At 44.2% G+C, this 20,861-nt stretch overlaps 1 protein-coding gene across 1 annotated transcript; it reads right to left on the bottom strand.

Annotated features, from left to right (window-relative positions):
- Positions 1–379: 379 nt before the first annotated feature.
- Positions 380–19,355, bottom strand: LOC123119915 (exocyst complex component 5). The gene is made up of 24 exons (XM_044539884.1): positions 19,114–19,355; positions 18,842–19,039; positions 18,654–18,728; positions 16,435–16,536; positions 16,259–16,309; positions 16,074–16,179; positions 15,134–15,247; positions 14,956–15,047; positions 14,140–14,308; positions 13,797–13,873; positions 13,615–13,713; positions 13,427–13,517; positions 9,372–9,457; positions 9,124–9,300; positions 8,759–8,812; positions 8,542–8,670; positions 8,336–8,428; positions 8,117–8,263; positions 3,857–3,954; positions 3,694–3,778; positions 1,745–1,803; positions 980–1,078; positions 810–893; positions 380–717 (listed from the first exon to the last, which is right to left on the bottom strand). The coding sequence occupies exons 1-24, from the start codon at positions 19,174–19,176 to the stop codon at positions 645–647; spliced, it is 2,421 nt and encodes an 806-aa protein (XP_044395819.1). The 5' UTR covers positions 19,177–19,355; the 3' UTR covers positions 380–644.
- Between the last annotated feature and the right edge of the window lie 1,506 nt (positions 19,356–20,861).

The following is a 20,861-nucleotide window of genomic DNA, read 5'->3' as shown; positions in this document are numbered from 1 at the left end:
ATCCGGCCAGCCACCACAAAGCGCCGCCCAAGGGCGGCCCTACTGCCACGAGGGACGCCACCCCACGAGCAGCACGCAAAGATTCGTTACAGCTACCAACCAAAAGAAAGACGCCCCACCGCCACCTTCATAGGGCGTGCACGGCTTCGCCCGCATCCTACATCCCCTTCGATGGCGACGCAGCGGGTGGGGAGAGCAGGAGGAGTGCCGCAGCGTGGCTAGGGTTTCCCCAGTGCCGTCTGCAGTGGGCGACGTGAACGCGACGGCAGCACGGCAGTAATCTCGTTCTATATAAAATAAAGGCTGCCAACAACGTTAGGACACCTAATTATGCTTGACCACCGACTGTGACCAGTCTGAGGTAAAATTAACATAGGCATTTCGCAAACATAATGCTATTACTAGACAAAAATAATGCTTGCCTATCCAGTTTGCTACAAGGGTTTCATGGACCCGCACATGTAAAACTAAGATTCAGCAAGGCAGAACAAGTTAGAAACAGATAAACAAAGGGAACCAAAAGAATTAACATAATATTGAAGCTCAGTTATACAGGCTACACTGATGGTCAAAATCGATTGGGATGACCCTGCAGCATTTCATAGCGTTCCACCGCTTGACAAACATCAACCTTCAAGTAAATTTTATTCAGACATTATACTGTTAAGCATCGAAGCAATTTTTGCTGTCTTGTAATCATCCCGGAGTTGAATGAACCTGTAATTCAGATCCCAACTTTAGCCGCAAGTTTATCAAACAGTGGTATAAAAGAGACGTCTCACTATATATGCAGGGAGTCAGGTCCCTACCGTAAAGCATCCTTCCGGATGCTGGGGGTTCCTTCAAACAAGGAAGCTAGACTTTCCGGAGCAACAATAAAGACATTAGCCATGCTGCAAACACATAATGCAAAGAAACGTCAAGGACAAAATTCAGACAAAACATCAGGGGAAAAAGAACTATAGAAAAACACACTTACATTCCAAGCAGTTCAAACTTCTCGTCTATGGAAGGGGCATTGAAGCTACGGACGAACTCCCCATACTCAGTAATGTCACGTTTCAACCGTAGCCCACCACTGCAAAAACAAACATTGCTCTGTACAATCAGCTCAGGCAAGAAAGACAACCTTTTAGACACCGACCTGGGCTGACCGGGCAATTGGCCAATAGTCCATATGCAGTGAACAACAATATGTTAGACCATATATAAGGATGTTATAAGGCATGGCTATCTCGGACTATAGGGTGCCAACTTTATCCATACAAATATAGGTAATTGACTAGTGATTTAGCATGGATTTGTTCAAGCTAATATTACCTGGCATAAGTTTACATACTCAGCTGTATAACTGCTAAAGTTGTATCATTATCCTTTGCAGAGTAAATTTTGTATTTGATGGCAAAATCACCCTAAAACGGATACTACAGATCCTAATTGATGGGATCTAGCAATACAGACAAGTATGGTTATGCCACCCACACATCGTCCACCTTGACTTTATTAAATTTGGAGGGGTGGGGAGGCATAAATTCTCCTAATGTGTAGTTTGACCCAAGTTTTGACATCGCATAGTGTTATGTTTTTTTTTCTTTTTGCTAGGATGGTGCTGCGAAATTTGTTGTTGCTGTTCCTGATAGGGCACAAGCCTTCCTGATGTTACAAAATGCAATACTAAACATAAGAGTCATATGAATAAAAAGATCAAAAGGTAAAGATAATTCATATGATGATAGGAGAGTACCTCGGACTAAATGTGAACTTTTGCCAATGATTAAGCAGACCCTTGTGCAAGCGGTTTCCCTAAGGCACAGCTCAGTTATTTATGGTACATATTTACCATGCCAATATAACATTGAGTAAAGAATCACAAACAGATGAACATTATCGATATTGGAGCACTGTTACATGTGTTTACTCGGTATATTAGATCACAGTATTGTGCTTGCACGAGATGTCTCAGGCATTTACATGTGTTTGCTTGTAATAAAAACTTAAACACCCAGTTGCTATCATAAATTTTGATATGATGACTAGTGCAGAAATTGCAGAGTGAAACATGTTATGTCAACATCAAGATGCCCTTTACCCGAATTTTGATTCAATACATACAACAGATTCAAAGACACATCTAGCATAGTAATGCTAGGGAGTACTGAATATGCACATGGTTTTCAAGGCGTCGCTTCAGTGTTAAGGCGTACTAGGACCTAAGATGATAATGTCTTGCCCTCAACTTAGCAGCATATCATATGGCAGCAGCATAAGTAACTCCCGCCACACATTCACCGCCGCATTATTGATGTGGCTGCTCCTGGAGCAGAGGTGACACAATAGGAGAAGAGGAAGTCGAGATCCTGCTGCTGCCGCCAGCCATCAAGGTCCTCCCATGGTGACCTCGAGCTTACCGCTGCCAGATCTCAAATCAATCTGAGCCCCCATGAATCCCTCTCAAATCTGAGCCACCATGAGTACTCAAATTCTCGACTGGATCTGAGCCTCCGGGTCGTTTTGTTGCCTTGTGCTGTGTGGTGTGTTTAGTGTTGTGTTTCTTCTCTGCACTGCTTTTTTTTTTGAGAAAACGCAAAAGCCTTGCATTTCGATTCATTGATAGAAGAAGAGTTTGTACAAGCTCACAGACGAGCACCCAATGTCACAACACAATGCCACTAAAGCCAGCCGTATCAGCAGCCGGGAGCAACGCAGCTAGGCCGCTCGCGCCGCAGTCGCCCAATGCTCTGGCTTCCGTCCTAATCCTGTCAAGGAGGCTGGATAGGCTGAGTTGTGCACTGTCAAAGGTGATCGCATTGCGGTGCTTCCAGATGCACCAAGCAACCAGCATGATGGTTGAGGACGTGCCCTTTCGGACCAAGGTCTGGACCGAGAGGCAAGCAGCCTGCCACCAGTCCACGGAGACATCCCCTGCCTCGGGAGGCCGAGCCGTCAATCAGATCCAGGAAAGCACCTCATGCCACACCATGCGCGAGAAGGAGCAGCCTGTGAGGAGATGAGCCATCGTCTCCATAGTCTGATCACAGAAGATGTAACAGGGTGCGTGCTGCAGACCACGGCGCGCCAAGCGCTCAAAGGTCCAGCACCGTGCACTGCTTTTGTTGTGTGCACTCGGTGGTGCTCCTTATTTGCTGTTTGGTGCATGATATTTCCTGCTTTGTACTGCTCTTTTGCTGTTTGGGATTCGCTCCACTTGCACTCACTGGTTCTTCCTTCATGATTCATCATTAAATTGCCCCTCACCCTGCTAACTGCTCTGCTCCTAGGATTCTAAGGGCATGTCTGAATTGTGCCCAAAAGATACCTTAGCAATATTTTGGTCCAAAAACTTGGGTATTTGTTTTGAGCATAGCTGATTTTTTGGCAAGCCAATACTATTTTGTCAACACTAGTTCAATTTTCTTGCCAATGTTGGCAGATAATGGGCTAGCAAACTTTCACCAAAATTTTGGCAAGGCAAGGTTGGGCTAAAAGCCAAACACTCCCTAAGGCATCACATTGTTTCGCATTCCCACCTTAAAACCATGTGCATGCATCACGATGCAATATGCAAAAACATGTCCTATTCTTATTTCTTGAATCCGTAGTACATTAGTTCTGCATGACCTTGTGAATTTGCATATTCGTACACAAAAGAAAACCAATCGCTTGAGAGTGAAGAATTATCATTTAGTGACATACCAATTCAGTCAAAAAGGACTGTTTGTTTAGACCTTCCAGGGCGCTGAATGCAACCTCGAGAACACGAGAAAGGTAGGCTACAATTCTGGCATAAACCAACAACGATACATTAGTTAATTTAGTTATCTTGGACCATGCGAAGCACAAATATACAAATGAGCACCTTATGCAAGCATTTGTTGGCCGATGATCTGGTGCAGCTCCATCATCTGGTGACCAATAATCTGTTGCTTTCTGTTCTGAAGATAACAATCTTTCAACCTGGGAAGCAAAGCAAAAGGCATTATGCTTATGAACTAAAAATTGCTGAAAAATACCCTGTGACACCAGTCAATTATGTAAATCATTCAATTATCGAGGCAATTGGGGATTATGTTCATCAATTCACCATATCAATTCATAGCTTCCAACATGAATACAGTTTGACAGATTATGTCACTGGTGCAAGTACTTTAGCATACATGCTGCAGCACAGTCGGCCCTACTCTTGGCAAACCAAATCGACAAAAAGTGATATTTTTTAGAAGAAAGTTAAACATAACAGATTAAGGTAGCATTGGACATCAATCCCTTAAAGCTAACGTAATTATTTCATTATAGTAAAATCACTTAAAGAAGAAATAAAGTACTCACTCCGTTCCGAAATACTTCTCGTGGTTTATTTCGGAACGGAGGGAGTACTTGTTTTCGTTCTGCATATGCCAGCTAGGTCTAATTTCATCATAAATCAAGAAATAAACGAAGTTTTCAAGAGCTCACTCATTTACATGTAGCCCTCTTAGCTTTGGTTGGAGGGATAGATGACCAATCTAGGGTGAGCGCTCAAATCTCGCACCTCTGAGCCATGCCCGAGTGAATAAAAATACCGGTACACGATCAATTCGAAAAACATTATTAACTGTACCATGAGCATTAGTTTCCTTTCGTTCGTTATTTGCCCATGGTATTGATAATTGTTGTCAAGTGTAACTGTTAGCTGTGTAGTTTCTCCTTTCTAGGGTTCTATTTTCGTATGTACTGAAGTGTATATGTGGATTGCCTAGCCCTTTCCATCAGTTCGGACTTTTGGTTGTGTTAGCCATTGCATGAAGCTTAACACGGTATCAGAGTCTAAGGTCTTGAGTTCAAGTCCTAGCTTTCATAATTTATAATATGTCCACTTATAGGCCTCTTGAGCCATACTCTGAGTCTATTGATGTGTTGACTTCCCGCGTCACACGTGAGGGGTGTTCAAGTGTATATGTGGATTGCCTAGCTCTTCCCATCAGTTTGAACTTTTGGTTGCGTTGGGTATCAAAGCAAGGTCAGGGCTAGGGTTACAGCACTGCCCAGCCTCTATCGGCCCACCAAAGCTGTGCCACCGTGGCCTCTTAACTCACCCTCCTCTCCACTGATCGCTCCCTGGACCCTCCAATCGTCGCCTCGTGGCTCCACATCAAGCCGCCAGTGCACCCAAGGGAAATCTCGTCACCACCTGCTACACACTGCCGAGTGTGCGGCCCTTGCTTCTACAATGCAGCAGATATGCTGCCCGGCAGCCACTGTGCTTGACACCCCGGCCGCCATCCATCGTCCTCGAGCTGGCTGCTCCTGGCGGTCGCCTCGGCGGCCTCGTGCTGGACAACACCAAGGTTGCTGCCACAGCGGATGACGGCACCTCAGCTGGCACCTCTCCTCTCTTGACTACCTCTATTCTCTGCTTCCCTGGCAGCAGCACGTCCTGCAGATCCCAAACCAGCAGCACCAAGTGCTGCCCCCCAGCCTTCTTGGCTCCATGGTGCCTCCCGTACAGGCATGATTACAATTCTGCGACCACTGGCCATCTTCAATGGCAATAACTTCCCAGAGTAGGGCTGCAAATGCAGGTTCACATGGCTGGCCAGCGGCTTCGGCCTTTCTTATGGTCGACCGCCCCTGTCCGCCTTGACCCACTTTGCCACCAGCTGAGCATGTCATCCAGCCGGATGTTGATGATGTCGCTCGGGAGGACATCCTCGTCTTTCAGCGTTGGAGACCTACCAGACGAACCTGGCTGCTTGATAATGCTCAGACTAAGGCCACTGTTGTTACTAGCATGATGATGTTCTTTCGATGGACATTGTGTCCCTTGCTACTTACTAGCTGATGTGGGCTTGTCTTCAGCAACAGTGTGAGCCTCACAACGAGGCAATGTTCCGTGCCATTCTCAGGGAGATTCAGTCGCTGCAGCAGATGAATGCTACCATGGGTGACTTCTTTTGCCTGATGTCTACAGCATGACATCAGCTTGACTCTCAGGGTGTTGATGTCTGTCACACTTGTCATCGCTGTAAGCTGCAGCGAGCTCAGACAGAGATGATCTGTCTCTACGATGCCTTCATCCTAAATATGAAGAGAGGTCAGCAAACATTGACCATCGCTTTTGGAGGCTTTACCTGAGCTGGCACTCCTTACGGTCTCTTCTGTGGCTACTGTCGTAAACCAGGGCACACTTCTCGGAACTGCTAGAATAATAAACGGGGTCAGGTAAACATGAAGAGAGGTCAGCAGAGCTCCACTGACTCTTCTCAGTCAGGCCCTCATATCTTCCCCACTGAGCAAGAGATGGTTGTGTTGGTTCGTTGTATGTTTGCCTCTGCACACAGGTCTTCCTCACACCACCACCACCTACAAGTATATCAGCTCCATGGGTTCCAGATTCTGGTGCTTCTTTTCACATAACAACGGACTCCACCTGTCCTCCTAGTTCTCCTGACTCTCCTCTCCGTGTTCAGGCAGCAGATGGCACCTCTCTTCATGTTTCCGTTGTGTCCCATTGTGTTCAGGATCGACGCACAGGCCTTCTGGTGGGACTGGTCCTAGGCGCCATGAACTTGATTAGTTGCGCATTTCTTCCAGTTCCTTGGAAAGCCAGTCAACCAGCTCCACCGCCTCTCCATCAGCTGTTTCATCCACCATTGGCAGACCTAGAGAGTGTGGAGGGTGTGGAGGATGGGTCATGGCCCACCCAGAATTTTCAGAAAGAAAAATACTACCATATAATATTCTGGCTATTTTGGCCCACAAACCCCCACGTGACCACGTCACTTTGCATCATCCCCATGAGTAAGAGTCTGGCTGCCACCGAGAATTTTCAGAAGAAAAAAAAATACTACCATATAATAAGCTGGCTATTTTGGCCCTAAACCCCCACGTGACCACGTCTCTTTGCATCATCCCCATGAGTAAGAGTCTGGCGGCGAGAGAGCAAGACCTAAATCACTCGACAACGACTAGTGCAAGCCGCCACTCCCCTCCGCTAGCCGCTCGACCAGTACACGTCATCGCTCCCCTCCCCTCATTACCGCTCGTTCAGTGCACGCAATGCACGACACCCGCCCGACGTGTGCAAGCCACCGCTCGCCTGCTCCCCTCCCCTCGCCGATTCTTAGTGTTGCCTACCTCATAGTCGCCAGAGAACTCATCCAGAGACTTAGTAATCGATGCAGCCACCCATCCTGAGTCGCAGTTCTACTGCCCCAGTGAGGCAGCGACTGCCAACTGGTGCACTGCGCTGCCGCCACTACTGGGCCACTCACCACCGCCTGGCTACTTCCCACCGCCCGGCTGTAGGGTGGAGCTCGGCAGCTCGGCCTCTCAGCGCTCCGCCACCACCCACCAGAAACCAGTGGCACACGGTGCCACTAGCAGACTAGCATTTAGAAAATGGAAAGGAAGGGAAAGGGGTTAGCAAATACAAAGGGAGAGGTATATTTTCTGAATTTTAGTAGCATTTTAGAATAGCTTGTAATATGCAATGTAGTGATTTGAGTGACAATTTAATGCCGTAAATGTGGCACTAGTTCTAATCCAAGTACTCGTGAAAGTGGCATCGTTTCGGCACAGACCGCTCATCAAGATCAAGTGAATTATGCAGCAGGAGAATGTGCAAATTCTATGCCAGATGAACAAGTGGAAGAACAGATTACAGATTCCGTTGAAGCTACGGTGGAAGAGACGGTTGCTCAAGGTATAAGGACATCTCCAAAGCGGACCCTCAAACCTCCCGTATGTCCGGACCACTTTTGCCATCAGACCGAGTCCCTAAAGTGTCCGCAGACCAGTCCGCATGTCCGAAACCCGGTATACTGGAAGCCTTTGCGGTGGCATGGCATGACACTGATCAAGGTGAGCCCCCTGCCATTACTCCTCAGAACCATACACAAGCAAGTTCTCGCACCAAACTACAATACATGCATGGGATCAATTTGAAATAATATCACCCATTGTTCATTAGTCTGTTGATTCAATAGTTTAATCAACTCATAAATAACAGTACGCAAGTTTTCCTCATTATTTGTTCACAGTACCTTTTTGTTATTCCATAGTTGATTTACAGTACTTATAATTCCCATGGCACCATAAATTTGTTTGGACATGAAAAGGGAAAAGAGAAGGTGCAAACCTCACACATGACTGTATCAATGCATTGTAACAGTCCTTTATGAGCAGCAGCCTCCACAACAGATACTGCCGATCCCATATCTTCACAAGCAGATGGATGGGCACCATCGACAGGCAGCAGGAGACGTGATATAGTATTTGAGAAGTACTACACGGGAGAAGGATAAAATCAGCATGGTTCATCGCCTAGCAATCTAGGTTGCATGTTTAGCCAAATTACCTGCTGAAGATAAGCTACACTACTGGCACAACGCTGCACAGCGATCATGAAGGATCTAAAGCTACTCTCACCAGCAGCAGCTGCCGCCTCTGCCTGCAAATAGTTTAAATCTAGCTAACTCCTTCATCCACGGATAATGTCCATGACCAGATGTGCCTCGTGGCCAAAAACTAGAAGTAGATTAAAGAACAGAAAAGAAGGCATACAGCAGAAGCAGCAGCCGCGGCAACCCTTCTACTAACACTAGTCCCGATAACATATCTATCCCTCATAGCTGCAGCCTCGTTCAAACTCTCTCTAGCACCGTCAAGCCCAACAGTTAAATATTGGCTGACCTATATAACAAAACAACATTGTCATTAGACTAGCATCATACTTTGAAGACTGACATATGTTATTACTGGCCCATGGTTCTTTACTTACTTGATCAAGCAAACACGCAAATATGGATCTGACATTAGCTGCAACAGTAGTAGGCTGCAAAAGATTATAACTGTGAGAAAAGTAGAGTAGGTTCAAACAGAAAACAATACATTGGTCTCTTTATGTAATAAAAGAACACAGTTGAACAACTATGAAATTAACTTCCAGATTATAGGAGAAACATGGCCTTGCCAATAACAGGCCAAGGCCTTGTGGCTTAAAATAACATGTTTATTCTTTTGCTTTTATAGATTGTATTATTCTTGAAACTATTTTGGATATCAATTTTCAAAAGTTTAATGCAAACACAGAAATTATTTACCAAGCAACATATTAATAATTAGTACAAGGAAAATTAGTTTCACCTGAGAAAACAACAGTGTGCATCTCGATATTGCTTCCTCATTCCAACGAACAAATTCGGTCACTACAGTAACTGATATCAGCTGCTGGGGTGAGGTATTCAAGGATGCTCCTTTTGCACGGCCAATTGACCCAGTCGATTCAGATTGTTGCTTGGCCTCGGCTCTTAATTCAGCCATCTGCCAAGTACATCAATGTGACCAACTACAATATTCGAAAAAAATACAATCTATAAAAGCAAAATTATAACCTTTGATTGATATAGCTGTCTGAGTGATGCATGCTCGAATTCCGTGTACTCGTCTTTGTGGGAAACATATATAGACTCAGTGAGACCTACAAGAAATATGGACATAATCATGATGGTACTACACATATCTGCAAGTGCGCTTCAGATGTAAGAGAATGGTTCTGACTACAGAGAACCTTCAATTAAAGTATGCGGGTAGGAGGAGAAAAAAACTTCTGTCTCCCAGGCGGCTCACGGGCCAACACATAGGCACCGCTCCTCCTTTCCTCTCATTGTGACCGTCGCCACTGCTGGTGACGGCAGCAGGGCTTCTCCTGCACTCTCCCATGAGTCCTCTCCTCGTCCTCACACTGCCCCTGCTCCCCGTGATGGTTGTCGCAGGCGCAGTTGGTGTGGCGTGGCGGTGGTGGCAGGGTGGCTCCTCTCCTCCTCGTCCTCACACTGCCCCTGCTCCCCGTGATGGTTGTCGCAGGCGCAGTTGGTGTGGCGTGGCAGTGGTGGCAGGGTGGCTCCTCGCCACCTTTAGTGGCAAGCTGTGCGTGCATGGAGTGGTGTTGTCCTTCCTTGCTGCGGGCAGCCACCGAGATGCGGCAGCTCCTGCCCTTCCAGGCGGAAAGCCGCCGGTGGATCCAAGCTCGTGAGTAGCACCTGGGCCACGCCAATGGCATGCCGCAGATTCAGCGTTCCACCACTAAACTGGCCGCGAGCAAACTTCTTCGGGAGTTACTCACGGAAGGCCTGTGCACAAGGCCACAGCTTCAAAAGCGTAAGCAGTTCCTCCGGGCACACTCTGGACACATGAGTGGTGTCCTCTGTCAGCGGTGCGGTGGCCGGTGGGTCAGCAAGGTTTGCCCGCCTCCATGGCTGCAGGCGATCCTGGCGGTCCGCAGCTGTTTCTTGACGTGGTTGTTGCAAATTTGACACCAGCCAGGGAATCGGCAAGGCAAGCTTGCTGCTGCGCCCATGGGAATCACCATTTGGAGGCTCAATGAATATTGTGGATACCATCATCGGCTCATGGCTTCGGCGCACATACATTCCAGGGCGCCAGCGCCATGTTGAAACTGCAACCTAGGGTGACATGGTCGACACCTTGCCGAGATTACCTACCGTTTGTCATGGCTCATGGCGGGCGGCATGGCTCAGGAGTCTAGGTGGCCAATGCCTAAACACATCGGCAGTGTAAAGGCATGGTGTGGATGGGTGGCGTTAAGGCCGGTGATTGTGTTGGTTGCATCCTTTGTTATACTCGTCTATAACCATGAGTCGTTGTCTTGGGTGTTTGGTTGTGATTGCATATGAAGGGTTTTCTCTCTTGAGAAAACACAAAACTTATCTCTGGGTGCATTGATAGAAAGAACAGTTTGCTAACCTAAGAAATTAGCATGTTTTAACTTGGTATATTTACTTAGGGCGCCACAACAGACCACACCAAAAGACAAGTTCATTCAGGAATATAGTAGATATTAATGATACTGCATGCAGAAATTAATTAAATCAAATATCCAAGCGATACTAAAGGTATGTACTATCCAACATATTTACCATTGTTCAGGCCAAGATTTTGCGAACAGTCTACTGCTAGCATTTTTTTTGTCAGAAATTTCACCAAAACCTTGGGCTTTCTGGATAGAAACCATTTCTCCGAAATCATAACCGAATCTCCGGCTATGTTGTCTCAACGTAGCCGGTCCCAAACCCAGGTAAAGGAGGAGGGTTGTGATAAGCTTGGCGAGCTAACGTCAAAACTCAGCCATTCTTATGGAGATGAAACCCAGAAGTACATCGTTGGGGCGTAATCCTCTTAGCAACGTGCCATATCGGAACCCGAGTGTGGTGTTAAATGGGCAAGGGCCAGGCCATCACCCCCTTGGTGGCACGCCTGTATCTCGATCTGGATACAGTGATATGTGGTCAAGGATCAGGTCATCGCATCCTTAGTGGCGCGCTACATTGACGCCCGAGTGTAGTAAAAAATGAGCTAGGCTCTTCGCATTTGACTCGACGAGTGCGAAGGTTAAGGAAGCTAACTGAGCCTAGTAGGATCTGCATTGGTAGCTGGACGTAGGGTCCCCGACGGGTAAGTTATGGGAGTTGGTGGATGCAGCGGTGAGGAGAGGCGTTGATATCCTATGCGTCCAAGAAGCCAAATGGAAGGGACAGCCGGCGAAGGAGGTAGAGGACACCGGCTCCAAGTTGCGGTATACACGGACAACTACAAACAGAATGAAGTAAGCACCTTGATCAACAAGAGCCTCAAGTATGGAGTGGTAGACGTCAAGAGGCAAGGGGACGGATTATCCAAGCTGGTCGTTGGGGACTTGGTTCTCAATGTTATCAGCGTGTATACCCCACAAGGAGTCAGGACCTCTACCCATGATTAAACACGAAGGAAGACGAAAGGGACATCTATAAGATGGCCAAGATCCGAGAGAGGAAGACAAGGGATGTCAACCAAGTCAAGTGCATCAAAGACGGAGTAGATCGGCTTCTGGTTAAGGAGGAGATCAAGCATAGATGGCGATAGTAATTTGACAAGTTATTCAATGGAGAGAATGAGAGCTCTACCATTGAGCTGGACAACTCCTTTGATGATACGAACACATGTTTTGCACAACAAATCCAGGAGCTCGAGGTCAGTGAGGCTTTAAATAGCATGAAAGGAGGCAAGGCAATGGGCCCTGATTGTATCCCCATTGAGGTGTGGAGAGGCCTTGAAGACACAGCGATGGTATGGCTAATTAAGCTTTTTCAACCTCATTTTTCGGTCAAACAAGATGCCCGAAGAATGGAGGCGGACTATATTAGTACCAATCCTCAAGGACAAGGGGGGTGTTCGAAGTTGTATTAATTACCTAGAATTAAGCTGATGAGCCATACAATGAGGCTATGGGAGAGTCATTGAGCACCACTTAAGAAGAATGACAAGCGTGGCAAAAAATCAGTTTGGTTTCATGCCTGGGAGGTCAACCATGGAAGCCATTTTCTTGGTACGACAACTTATGGAGGAATACAGAGAGCAAAAGAAGGACTTGCTTATGGTGTTCATTGACTTGAGAAGGCCTACGATAAAATACCACAAAATATCATGTGGTGGGCCTTCGAGAAACACAAAGTCCCAACAAAGTACATTACCCTCATCAAGGACATGTACGATAATGTTGTGACAAGTGTTCGAACAAGTGGTGGTGGCACTAATGACTTTCCAATTGAAACAAGACCGCACCAAGGGTCAGATTTTAGCCCTTATCTTTTTGCTTCGGTGATGGGTGAGGTCACAAGCGATATACAAGGAGATATCCCATGGTGTATGCTCTTTGCGGATGATGTGGTGCTAGTCGACGATATTCGACCGGGGTTAACAGAAAGTTAGAGCTGTGGAGACAGACTTTAGAATCGAAAGGTTTTAGGCTTTTCAGAACTGAAACTGAGTACATGAGATGCGGTTTCAGTACTACTAGGCACGACGAGGAGGAAGTTAGCCTTGATGGGCAGGTCGTAGCTCAGAAGGACGCCTTTCGATGTTTGGGGTCAATGCTACAGAAGAACCATGAATCGGTTTCCATATCTGATGGGTTTCGACTCTAGCCTAGCCCAACTTGTTTGGGACTGAAAGGCTTTGTTGTTGTTGTTTCAAAAAAGTTTCAGTAATAATGTTAGAACATGCAGTAGAAACTAGCATATACCTATTTTGATAGCTATGTTTTTAATTTGGGGGTATTAACGGTGAACCAGGGCTCCAAAAATAAGTATGTGCCCAGTAGTTTCACGAAAACTGGGCAGTTACTTGCCGGTTCCCAAACCCTGCTTTAGACCCAATATATTAAATGGAACTTGATCTAAAATAGATGTAATCAAGGATCATGGGTCAATATTTCTTTCGCAAGCAAAGGAACGGCAAATTGCTCAAGATGAATATATAGTATTACTCCCTCCAATCCATAATAAGTGTCGCAGTTTTGAACTAAGGTTGAACTAACCTTAGTTCAAAACTGCGAGACTTATTTTGGATCGGAGGGAGTAGGAAAAAACTAAGAGATTGCAATACAATGTACCTTCAATATCCAAATCCCCACAGCCGATAGACTGCAACTCTTTGGCAAGTTCTTCTGTCTTGTCATATGCTACTGACAGAACTCTCAGATACTGCCATTACAATTTGACGGGAACAAGATCTCATGCTTCAGTGAATTATGTCAAAAAAAAATACAATTTGGAAGTAGATAGTGTACAGAGTGCTTACATGTAGAAGGCCACCTTCTTCTACTGGAGGCAAGCTAGCAAGAGAAGGCCTTATCAAAAGTTTATCAAGAATTGCTGTGACCCTTTGTTCTAACACTCGCTGAAATGGAGTACATTAGTCTTTTGCTTTATCAATAAGCTAAGCAATGTTGGTCACAGAGAAGACTGCTTTCCAAAACATACCTGCACAAGAATTGACATGACCTCATTCGGAGAAGGAAAGACAGCCATTATTGTAGTTGCCTCTTTTCTCACAGTATCTGAAGCAGCAATAGGACGATCAGATTACCATAAATTATCGTCCAAGTACAACTTAGAAACAATAAAGGGCAGCCCGGTGCATGTAGCTCCCGCTTGCGCAGGGTCCGGCCACTTTGGGTCTATTGTACGCAGTCTTTCCCATTTCTGTAAGAGGCTGTTTCCAGGACTTGAGCCAGGGTCACAAGGCAGCAGCTTTTACCACTGCGCCAAGGCTCCCCTTCTACAACTTAGAAACAATAACTGTCAAAATACAATTTGTGCATACCAGCAATTTCCTTGTACAAGATAGAGAGACCCTCTGCTATACTACTGGAGTCAGCTTGGGGACCATCGTCACCAAGAACAACTTGAATATCAGTATTCATAATTTCCACATCAATGAACATTGGTCGTGTTGCAACATAGTGTTGCATGGCACTGGTTCCCCGATTGAACTGCATTCAATGTAGCATGATAAAGTATGTTAAATTGAGTAAACTTAAATAATACTTCCTCTGTTCTTAAATATAGCAAAAACGTCTTATATTTAGGAGCAGGGTAGTATTGTATACCTGTGGAATCATCGGGAGAAACCATAACCAGGGGCCAAACAACCAGCTTATTTTCAGGCTTAATAACTCGATAAGCTTAAGCTACTATCCAGAAAGAACTAAAGAAGTTAAAGCTTCAAAGTCGGTGGGGGGTCTACTTATTTGGCTGACATGTTTGCAGTCTTACAGATACTCACAAACTGATATGTTTGCAGATGCTCGCATGCTGGTATGTTTGCAGAGGCTTATAGATACTTCTATCAAGACACCTTTAGGGCATATCTAATAATCAGGTGCCTGAGCTCATCAAGCCCAGTAAGCATTAGGGCATATCAAAGCAACGCTGAACAGGCCAAAAAGGTGCAGAGGTGCTCCCCATAATCATACACTTGGCAGAAATATCAAATCAAGAATTCAAAACAGTGGTCCTTATCTTAACCTTGACTGGTGCTACATCGTGGACACTATCACAATGGTCTAAAAAGGAGTTCTTTGAATCAGCCAAACTGAGCATGAAAAACAGGACCATGTCCCTTGCATCGCGTACAAACCTGCGACAAAATTTTTGCACATTCTGCCATTGTAGACAACTCTCGTCTCTGTGATGCAGTATCAAACCGAGATAATAATCTATTCTCCAGTTCTAAACATAAGATAAAAAGTCATAAGTAGATGCAAAAAATAATAGCTAAGGGAAGTGCCAAGGGAACTTATGGGAAGAAAACAGACCATTGCAATATTCTTGAAGATTTGCAACTGCAACCTCCAAACCACGGCTTGCATTAGCAGAACCTACTGCCGACGTGACACCATGCCTTCCAACATCCTCCTCAGCAAACGATCCTACATTAGCATATGTGCATTGTATTAGGATAAACATGAGTGCCGAGAGACCTCAAAAGATAAACAGAAAAACTACTATCTGAAGCTCAACATAGTTTTGCATTTATTGCTAACCGACGCTCTTGCTAAATAACACATAGTTGTGAAGTCTAGCTGATAAAAAAATCAAAAAATAGCATAGAGTTAAAAAATGAACTAAGATATACATATGTAACCGTGATGGCCTTTTTCCAAAGCAACCCCCCCCCCCACCCCACCCCACACACACACACATACACACACCCACCCACCCACCCACACAGAAAACACCAGCACACACGTGCACCCACTTCTCTACATAAAAATGATGCCCACCAGAAAAGAAGAGGATATTTTCATGGCAACTTAAGTAATTTTGGTAATTGACCATTGTTGACCCAAGCAGTATAAAGGTAAGCATGTACATGGGCTAGGAACATATTGAAAATTCAGCTCCACACTATATGTCAACTTTCCAAGGTGTTTGTGCACGAAAAACAAATCAAGCAAATAAATGCGTAGTACAGATAAGATATGGAACATAGTATAAGAGTGTATTACAGTTCCCATGATCTAGGTTTTTATTGTATGTTTCCTATTGGTCTAGGTCTAGTAAATTGACCTGAAGCCCAAGTGTCCTACTGTATAGTTATAGTTGCCATTTGGGCTGTACAATACAACAAGCTCTATTCATAACAACAAAAACATGCTATCGCTACTAGATGAACGAAACAATGTGAAGTGCAACAAAAAATTGTACGTAGTTCACTTGATATTAGAAAGAAAGGAACAAGTTATGAGAGCTTACGCAATTTCTGTGCAATTGAAGCAGCCTCAGCAACACGACTGTCATCGGAAAATAAAGGAGAAAGTTCCATAAGGTCCCCAGGTGTGCTGTTGAATTCCATCAAATACTAAAAAGAAGCATATTTCAATTAATGAAATCAATACCAGTAAACAGAACAACATTTGCCTCAAACTAGATTACGATACCTTGATGAGATCAATCGTCTGACTGGCAGTTTCCCTCTGAGATTCTGCACTCTGAGAGATGAAAAATATTTTTAACGTTAGGATTGGAGAGAGCAACAGAAAAACTAACCAAAGAGTAAAGTTACGGTCAATGGATACACATAATAACAGAAAGATACTGCATAGTATATGATCACCTGTAGATGGTCACCAATTTTGGCAGCAGTTTGCCCGACACTGGAGATTCGAGAATCCAGCCTAGCAAAGCTATCAAATAAACCGTCCACACCTTTCTCAAGCTGGAGAACAATAAAACAGTGAACATATAAAATGAACCAGAATCACTAGTTCAGCAAAACTTGCAAATATTAGAATAATATTCCATGGTAGAGGTGTAACTTATGTTTCATAAAGTTAAGTGGACAAGAAATCAAACAGCCAGCTCTTCTTTTAAATTTGATGAGACAACAACATTGAACAAAGTTGCATATTGATCTTGGACATGCATAGAAAGTGCATCTAACAGACTGCCACACTAAAGACTGGCAACATTTGGCAGTAATTCACGAAAGTTTTGCACAAAATACCATCTTCATGTTTTTTTTATTCGAAGACACATAGTCAAAACTTGTTTTCTGTTGAAAGATGGCAGCAATATCTGGTTACAATTGGAATATCTCATTTTTCTAAAAAAAATGAAGTCATCAAACTTCGCGTTCACTCAATGATTAAGCTAAAATATAAAATATTTTCACCAATTACTTTGATTGATTCACTACAGAACAAGAACATTACTGGTGTGTAATCATACTGATGATTCCATATCGATGTAAGAACCCACAAAAAATCAAAATTAACTCCAGATTTAAGCTTTACAACTTCTCAAAAGAGCAATTTTTCTCAAGTCTGGAAACAGAAGTGATCAGTTGCAACTTGGAAACCAAATACATGGATTCTTGTCGTTCTTTCTTTTTTCTGCCAGACTCTCCGGTGCATTGTTTATAAGGTGCTAAGTCGCCCTAAGGCGAGCACCAACGCCCCGACACCTAAGTGCCTAAAGCAGGCATAATTTCAAGGCGCTGCCAGGGCGCCTTGCCGCCTAATGGCCGAAGGCGGGACGCCTTATAAACAATGTTCCGGTATTGAACTATAACACTGATTGCCCAACCAGAATCTGGGCGGCTAATGTGTACTATTTACTGAACAGCGCCTATGGTCAGTCCAAAGATTTTGTTCCGACTGGACACTTTATGCTAAAGGGTTCAGCTAAGGTGTTTTATTTTTACTGAACAGCATCTATGGTCAATCCAAAAAAATTGTTCCAACTGGGCACTTTGTGCTGAAGGGTTCGAAAGGAGATCATTGCACAAAGTAATTCATAGGGAACCTTAAAAAAAAGTATTTCTCAAGGGACAACATGATCCTATTTGCCAGGATCCTAACTGACAAAAGCCTAGTCAGATCACATTAAAATGGTAAAGTATCGAAACATGCAGCTGAGTTTCTAAAATCGAACAGCATCCTCGTTCCAGAGATGCATTTGACAGAATGATAGACCCTAAGATGCTGATAACCAAATGCAAATAGAAAAATGTGTGAATAGGATACAAATCTCTTCTGTGTATTTCCCTAGTCAGAAATTTCCTTCATAACTACAATTTGATGGAAGCATAGGAGTCACCAAATATTAAACACGACAGTCATTCTTCTATAGATGCTCATCAAATGCATGCCTTGCACTTTTTTCTGCTGTAGTTATGTCTCTTTGGATTCCCGCATCACGGACTGCCCTTTTCAGCAATTATTCATTAGGTTCTCTACAGAATGGCCTACTAAACTTTGCCTGGGTATAACTGTATTACTAAAGGAAAATGTCCCTTCTTAGCAACTGAACAGGTCCAACAGGACAAGAGGGGTAGAAACACAGTAAGAAAAAATTATAATATATAAAGTCCTAGACATTTAACAGACAGTTGAATAGATTCGATTGGGTGAAGATCTTAAAACTGGGAACCTACTCATCGTCATACGTTGACATGTATCATACGACAATGAAAACAAAAGAACAAAGTTAACCTATATAGGTAACAAAAGATTCCCCCAACTTGATCATCTATGTGTAATTGATAGCATATATAACTAATTAACTACGAGCCTAGAGTGGCACTTCCATCCGAGTGAATAGCACAACCAGAGGAAACAAGGAACACCTAAAGATAATATTCCAAACGGTAAGACTTTGCATTATGTTTTCACCGTATCAGAGTTAATTGTACTTCCAATCTCTATATATGGCTCGTCTGGTTTCTCATCTGTATTGTTTTTCCATTATGGTCTCGTTCATTTATCTTTCTATAATATACTAACATTAACAATATAGTCAAAACGTAGAAAACTTGAAAGCATGCTAACTAACCTCCCCGAGTGTCTTGCGATGCTTGGCATCCTGTGTAGCCACCTCTTTCTTCAGATTTTGGAGCCTCTTATCAATCTATCCACAAAAGGAAGAAAAAGAAACACCAGCATCAGCATATACCATCACCGGACAACCACCCACACACCCAATCACGCAGGATGCTACCACCAGGACCGGCGGCAACCGACCTGACGACGCAGGTCGACGAGCTCCTTGCAGGAATGCTTGAAGAGCCCGAGAAGCTCGTCGACGGCGGGGAAAACGGGTGGCGCGGCCCCGAGCAGGGGCGGCGGCGGCGGGGGTACCCCTGCCGCATCGTCCCCGTGGAACTCCGGCAGAAGCTCATCCACCAGGCTCCCGAAGAGCGCGTCGAAGGAAAAATCGCCCTGCAAAACCACGCAGCGCTTAGGTCTGGACGGAAAGAGGGGAGATACAGAACGAATCGAATAAGGGGGCGCACCTTGAAGTCCTCGAGGTCGAGGGTGAGGGGCAACGCCGCGGGCGGGTCATTCGGCGACGGCATGGCTGCCTGCCGGCCGGAGAGATCTAGGGGAGGAGGATGGGCAGCGGCTCTTGTGTATGATCTGGAAAATTGGGTGAGCTGACTGGGTTCGGGCGGGCCGGACGAGAAGGAATCGACAACGGCTCAGGCCAGGCGCATCATTTTTTTTTCTTCGTCGAACATGGTTAAGCTGAACATCCATGTACAATGCCCGTTCTCACGGGCTCTTGAAATAGTTTGCAAGAGTTATATAAAGATAATGCATGTTAAATTTCACACGTACGGACAATATAACACAGACACAATTATTTAATAATTAAAGTACATTTTTGCAATGTAAATTGCCAAAAAGAAAAATTAACGGCATGTCCATGTAACAAACTTAGTAACAAACTTAATGGAGTTCCAACTAAACATCTATTATAAAATTATTAATATCTAGGTTATACGTTTAAGAAATTCTTTCACAATATACGGAAAGTTGTCTTTAGCTTCATTCCCACGATGTTTTAGCAAGTATAATAAAAACTGCTTTCTCAACTCATATCCATCCTGCACAAACAATATATGTAGTTAGTATGAAAATAAGTAACGGACAATACTCACCGCGCAAACCGGCTTGACCCGTTCCACCAGAGCATAAAATGAATCATCGCTAATCATAATTCCCATTAACATCAACCACTATTCTTGGTGTTTATTACTGTTAGTCAACTGGCATTTCAAGTTTCATTACTGCCTGAAATGAAGGTTATCACTCTAAAATAGCATGGTCATATTAGTGACCGTGCAAACTTCAAGATTTAAAACCGATAAGCAGCCCTTCAAATTGGAAAGGGTGCAGTAAGTTTAGGAATTTCTTCATCATTTTGATTATCTAAATCAATTTTTTTCATAATAGTTGTCACAATAACATGTTATGTTTAACAAGAATTGGTCTAAACTGAAATTTTATAACAATCCAAAGTCCAATTTCGGCAAACAGCCTCCTCGCTAGCAAGATGTGTCAGCACCATCCAATCGCCATTTCGCAACTGTCATCCTGGTGGTTTGGATTTCTGAATATGTTTGTCTCTTTCCTGCCGCACGCAACACTTTATCTCCATGTCACGTCGAATCTTCTTTTTGGGCTATCATCAGGGGATTTTGTCTACCTAAATATAATTACACACCATGAAGACAAGCTCGAATTGTTGGTGGCTTGGATCGTCTCAACAACACCCAACCAAGAACCAACCGACCAGGCTCGATCCTCTGCAAGGAGGGCATACCAAATCATCTCCTTTTTTATCAACACAGATATAATGTTCAAAACAATGCCATCGTAATCAACATGGGCAAAACATAGCAAAAAATAAGGACATGCTATTGTTCTACGCGAGACAATAAGCAACTTCAGCATCCAGTGTCCCATCATCTACCATGAAGATTGGGAACTCCGTCGTTCCAAGATATGCTTCGATATTTCAATATTTCAAGATTGGGAACTCATTGCATGTAACTTTTTTCTTGCTTGTTAGCATAAACCCAAACATTGTCACCCAACAACAGAAAACATTAAGGTTTCAAAACAAAAGAAAACATTTGAACAAAAAAAAAATTAACGTATAGCAGATCTCAACCCATCTTACATCGCAAACTGTTAACCCCAATATTTCATGATCTGAATGGGGGAATTAAGGTTGGATTTTGTCTCTGACGAATCA

Source organism: Triticum aestivum, chromosome 5D, assembly GCF_018294505.1.
Source record: "Triticum aestivum cultivar Chinese Spring chromosome 5D, IWGSC CS RefSeq v2.1, whole genome shotgun sequence".
Classification (NCBI taxonomy): domain Eukaryota; kingdom Viridiplantae; phylum Streptophyta; class Magnoliopsida; order Poales; family Poaceae; genus Triticum; species Triticum aestivum.
This window is presented reverse-complemented; position numbering and strand designations above follow the sequence as displayed.

Excerpts from the sequence above, each read along its gene's own strand:
- LOC123119915 (XM_044539884.1), bottom strand. The coding sequence starts at position 19,176 with ATGCCGTCGCCGAATGACCCGCCCGCGGCGTTGCCCCTCACCCTCGAC. Across the intron at positions 19,040-19,113 it reads TCGACCTCGAGGACTTCAAG|GGCGATTTTTCCTTCGACGC; the intron begins GTGCGCCCCCTT and ends GTGGTTTTGCAG. Across the intron at positions 8,813-9,123 it reads GCACACTGTTGTTTTCTCAG|CCTACTACTGTTGCAGCTAA; the intron begins GTGAAACTAATT and ends AATCTTTTGCAG.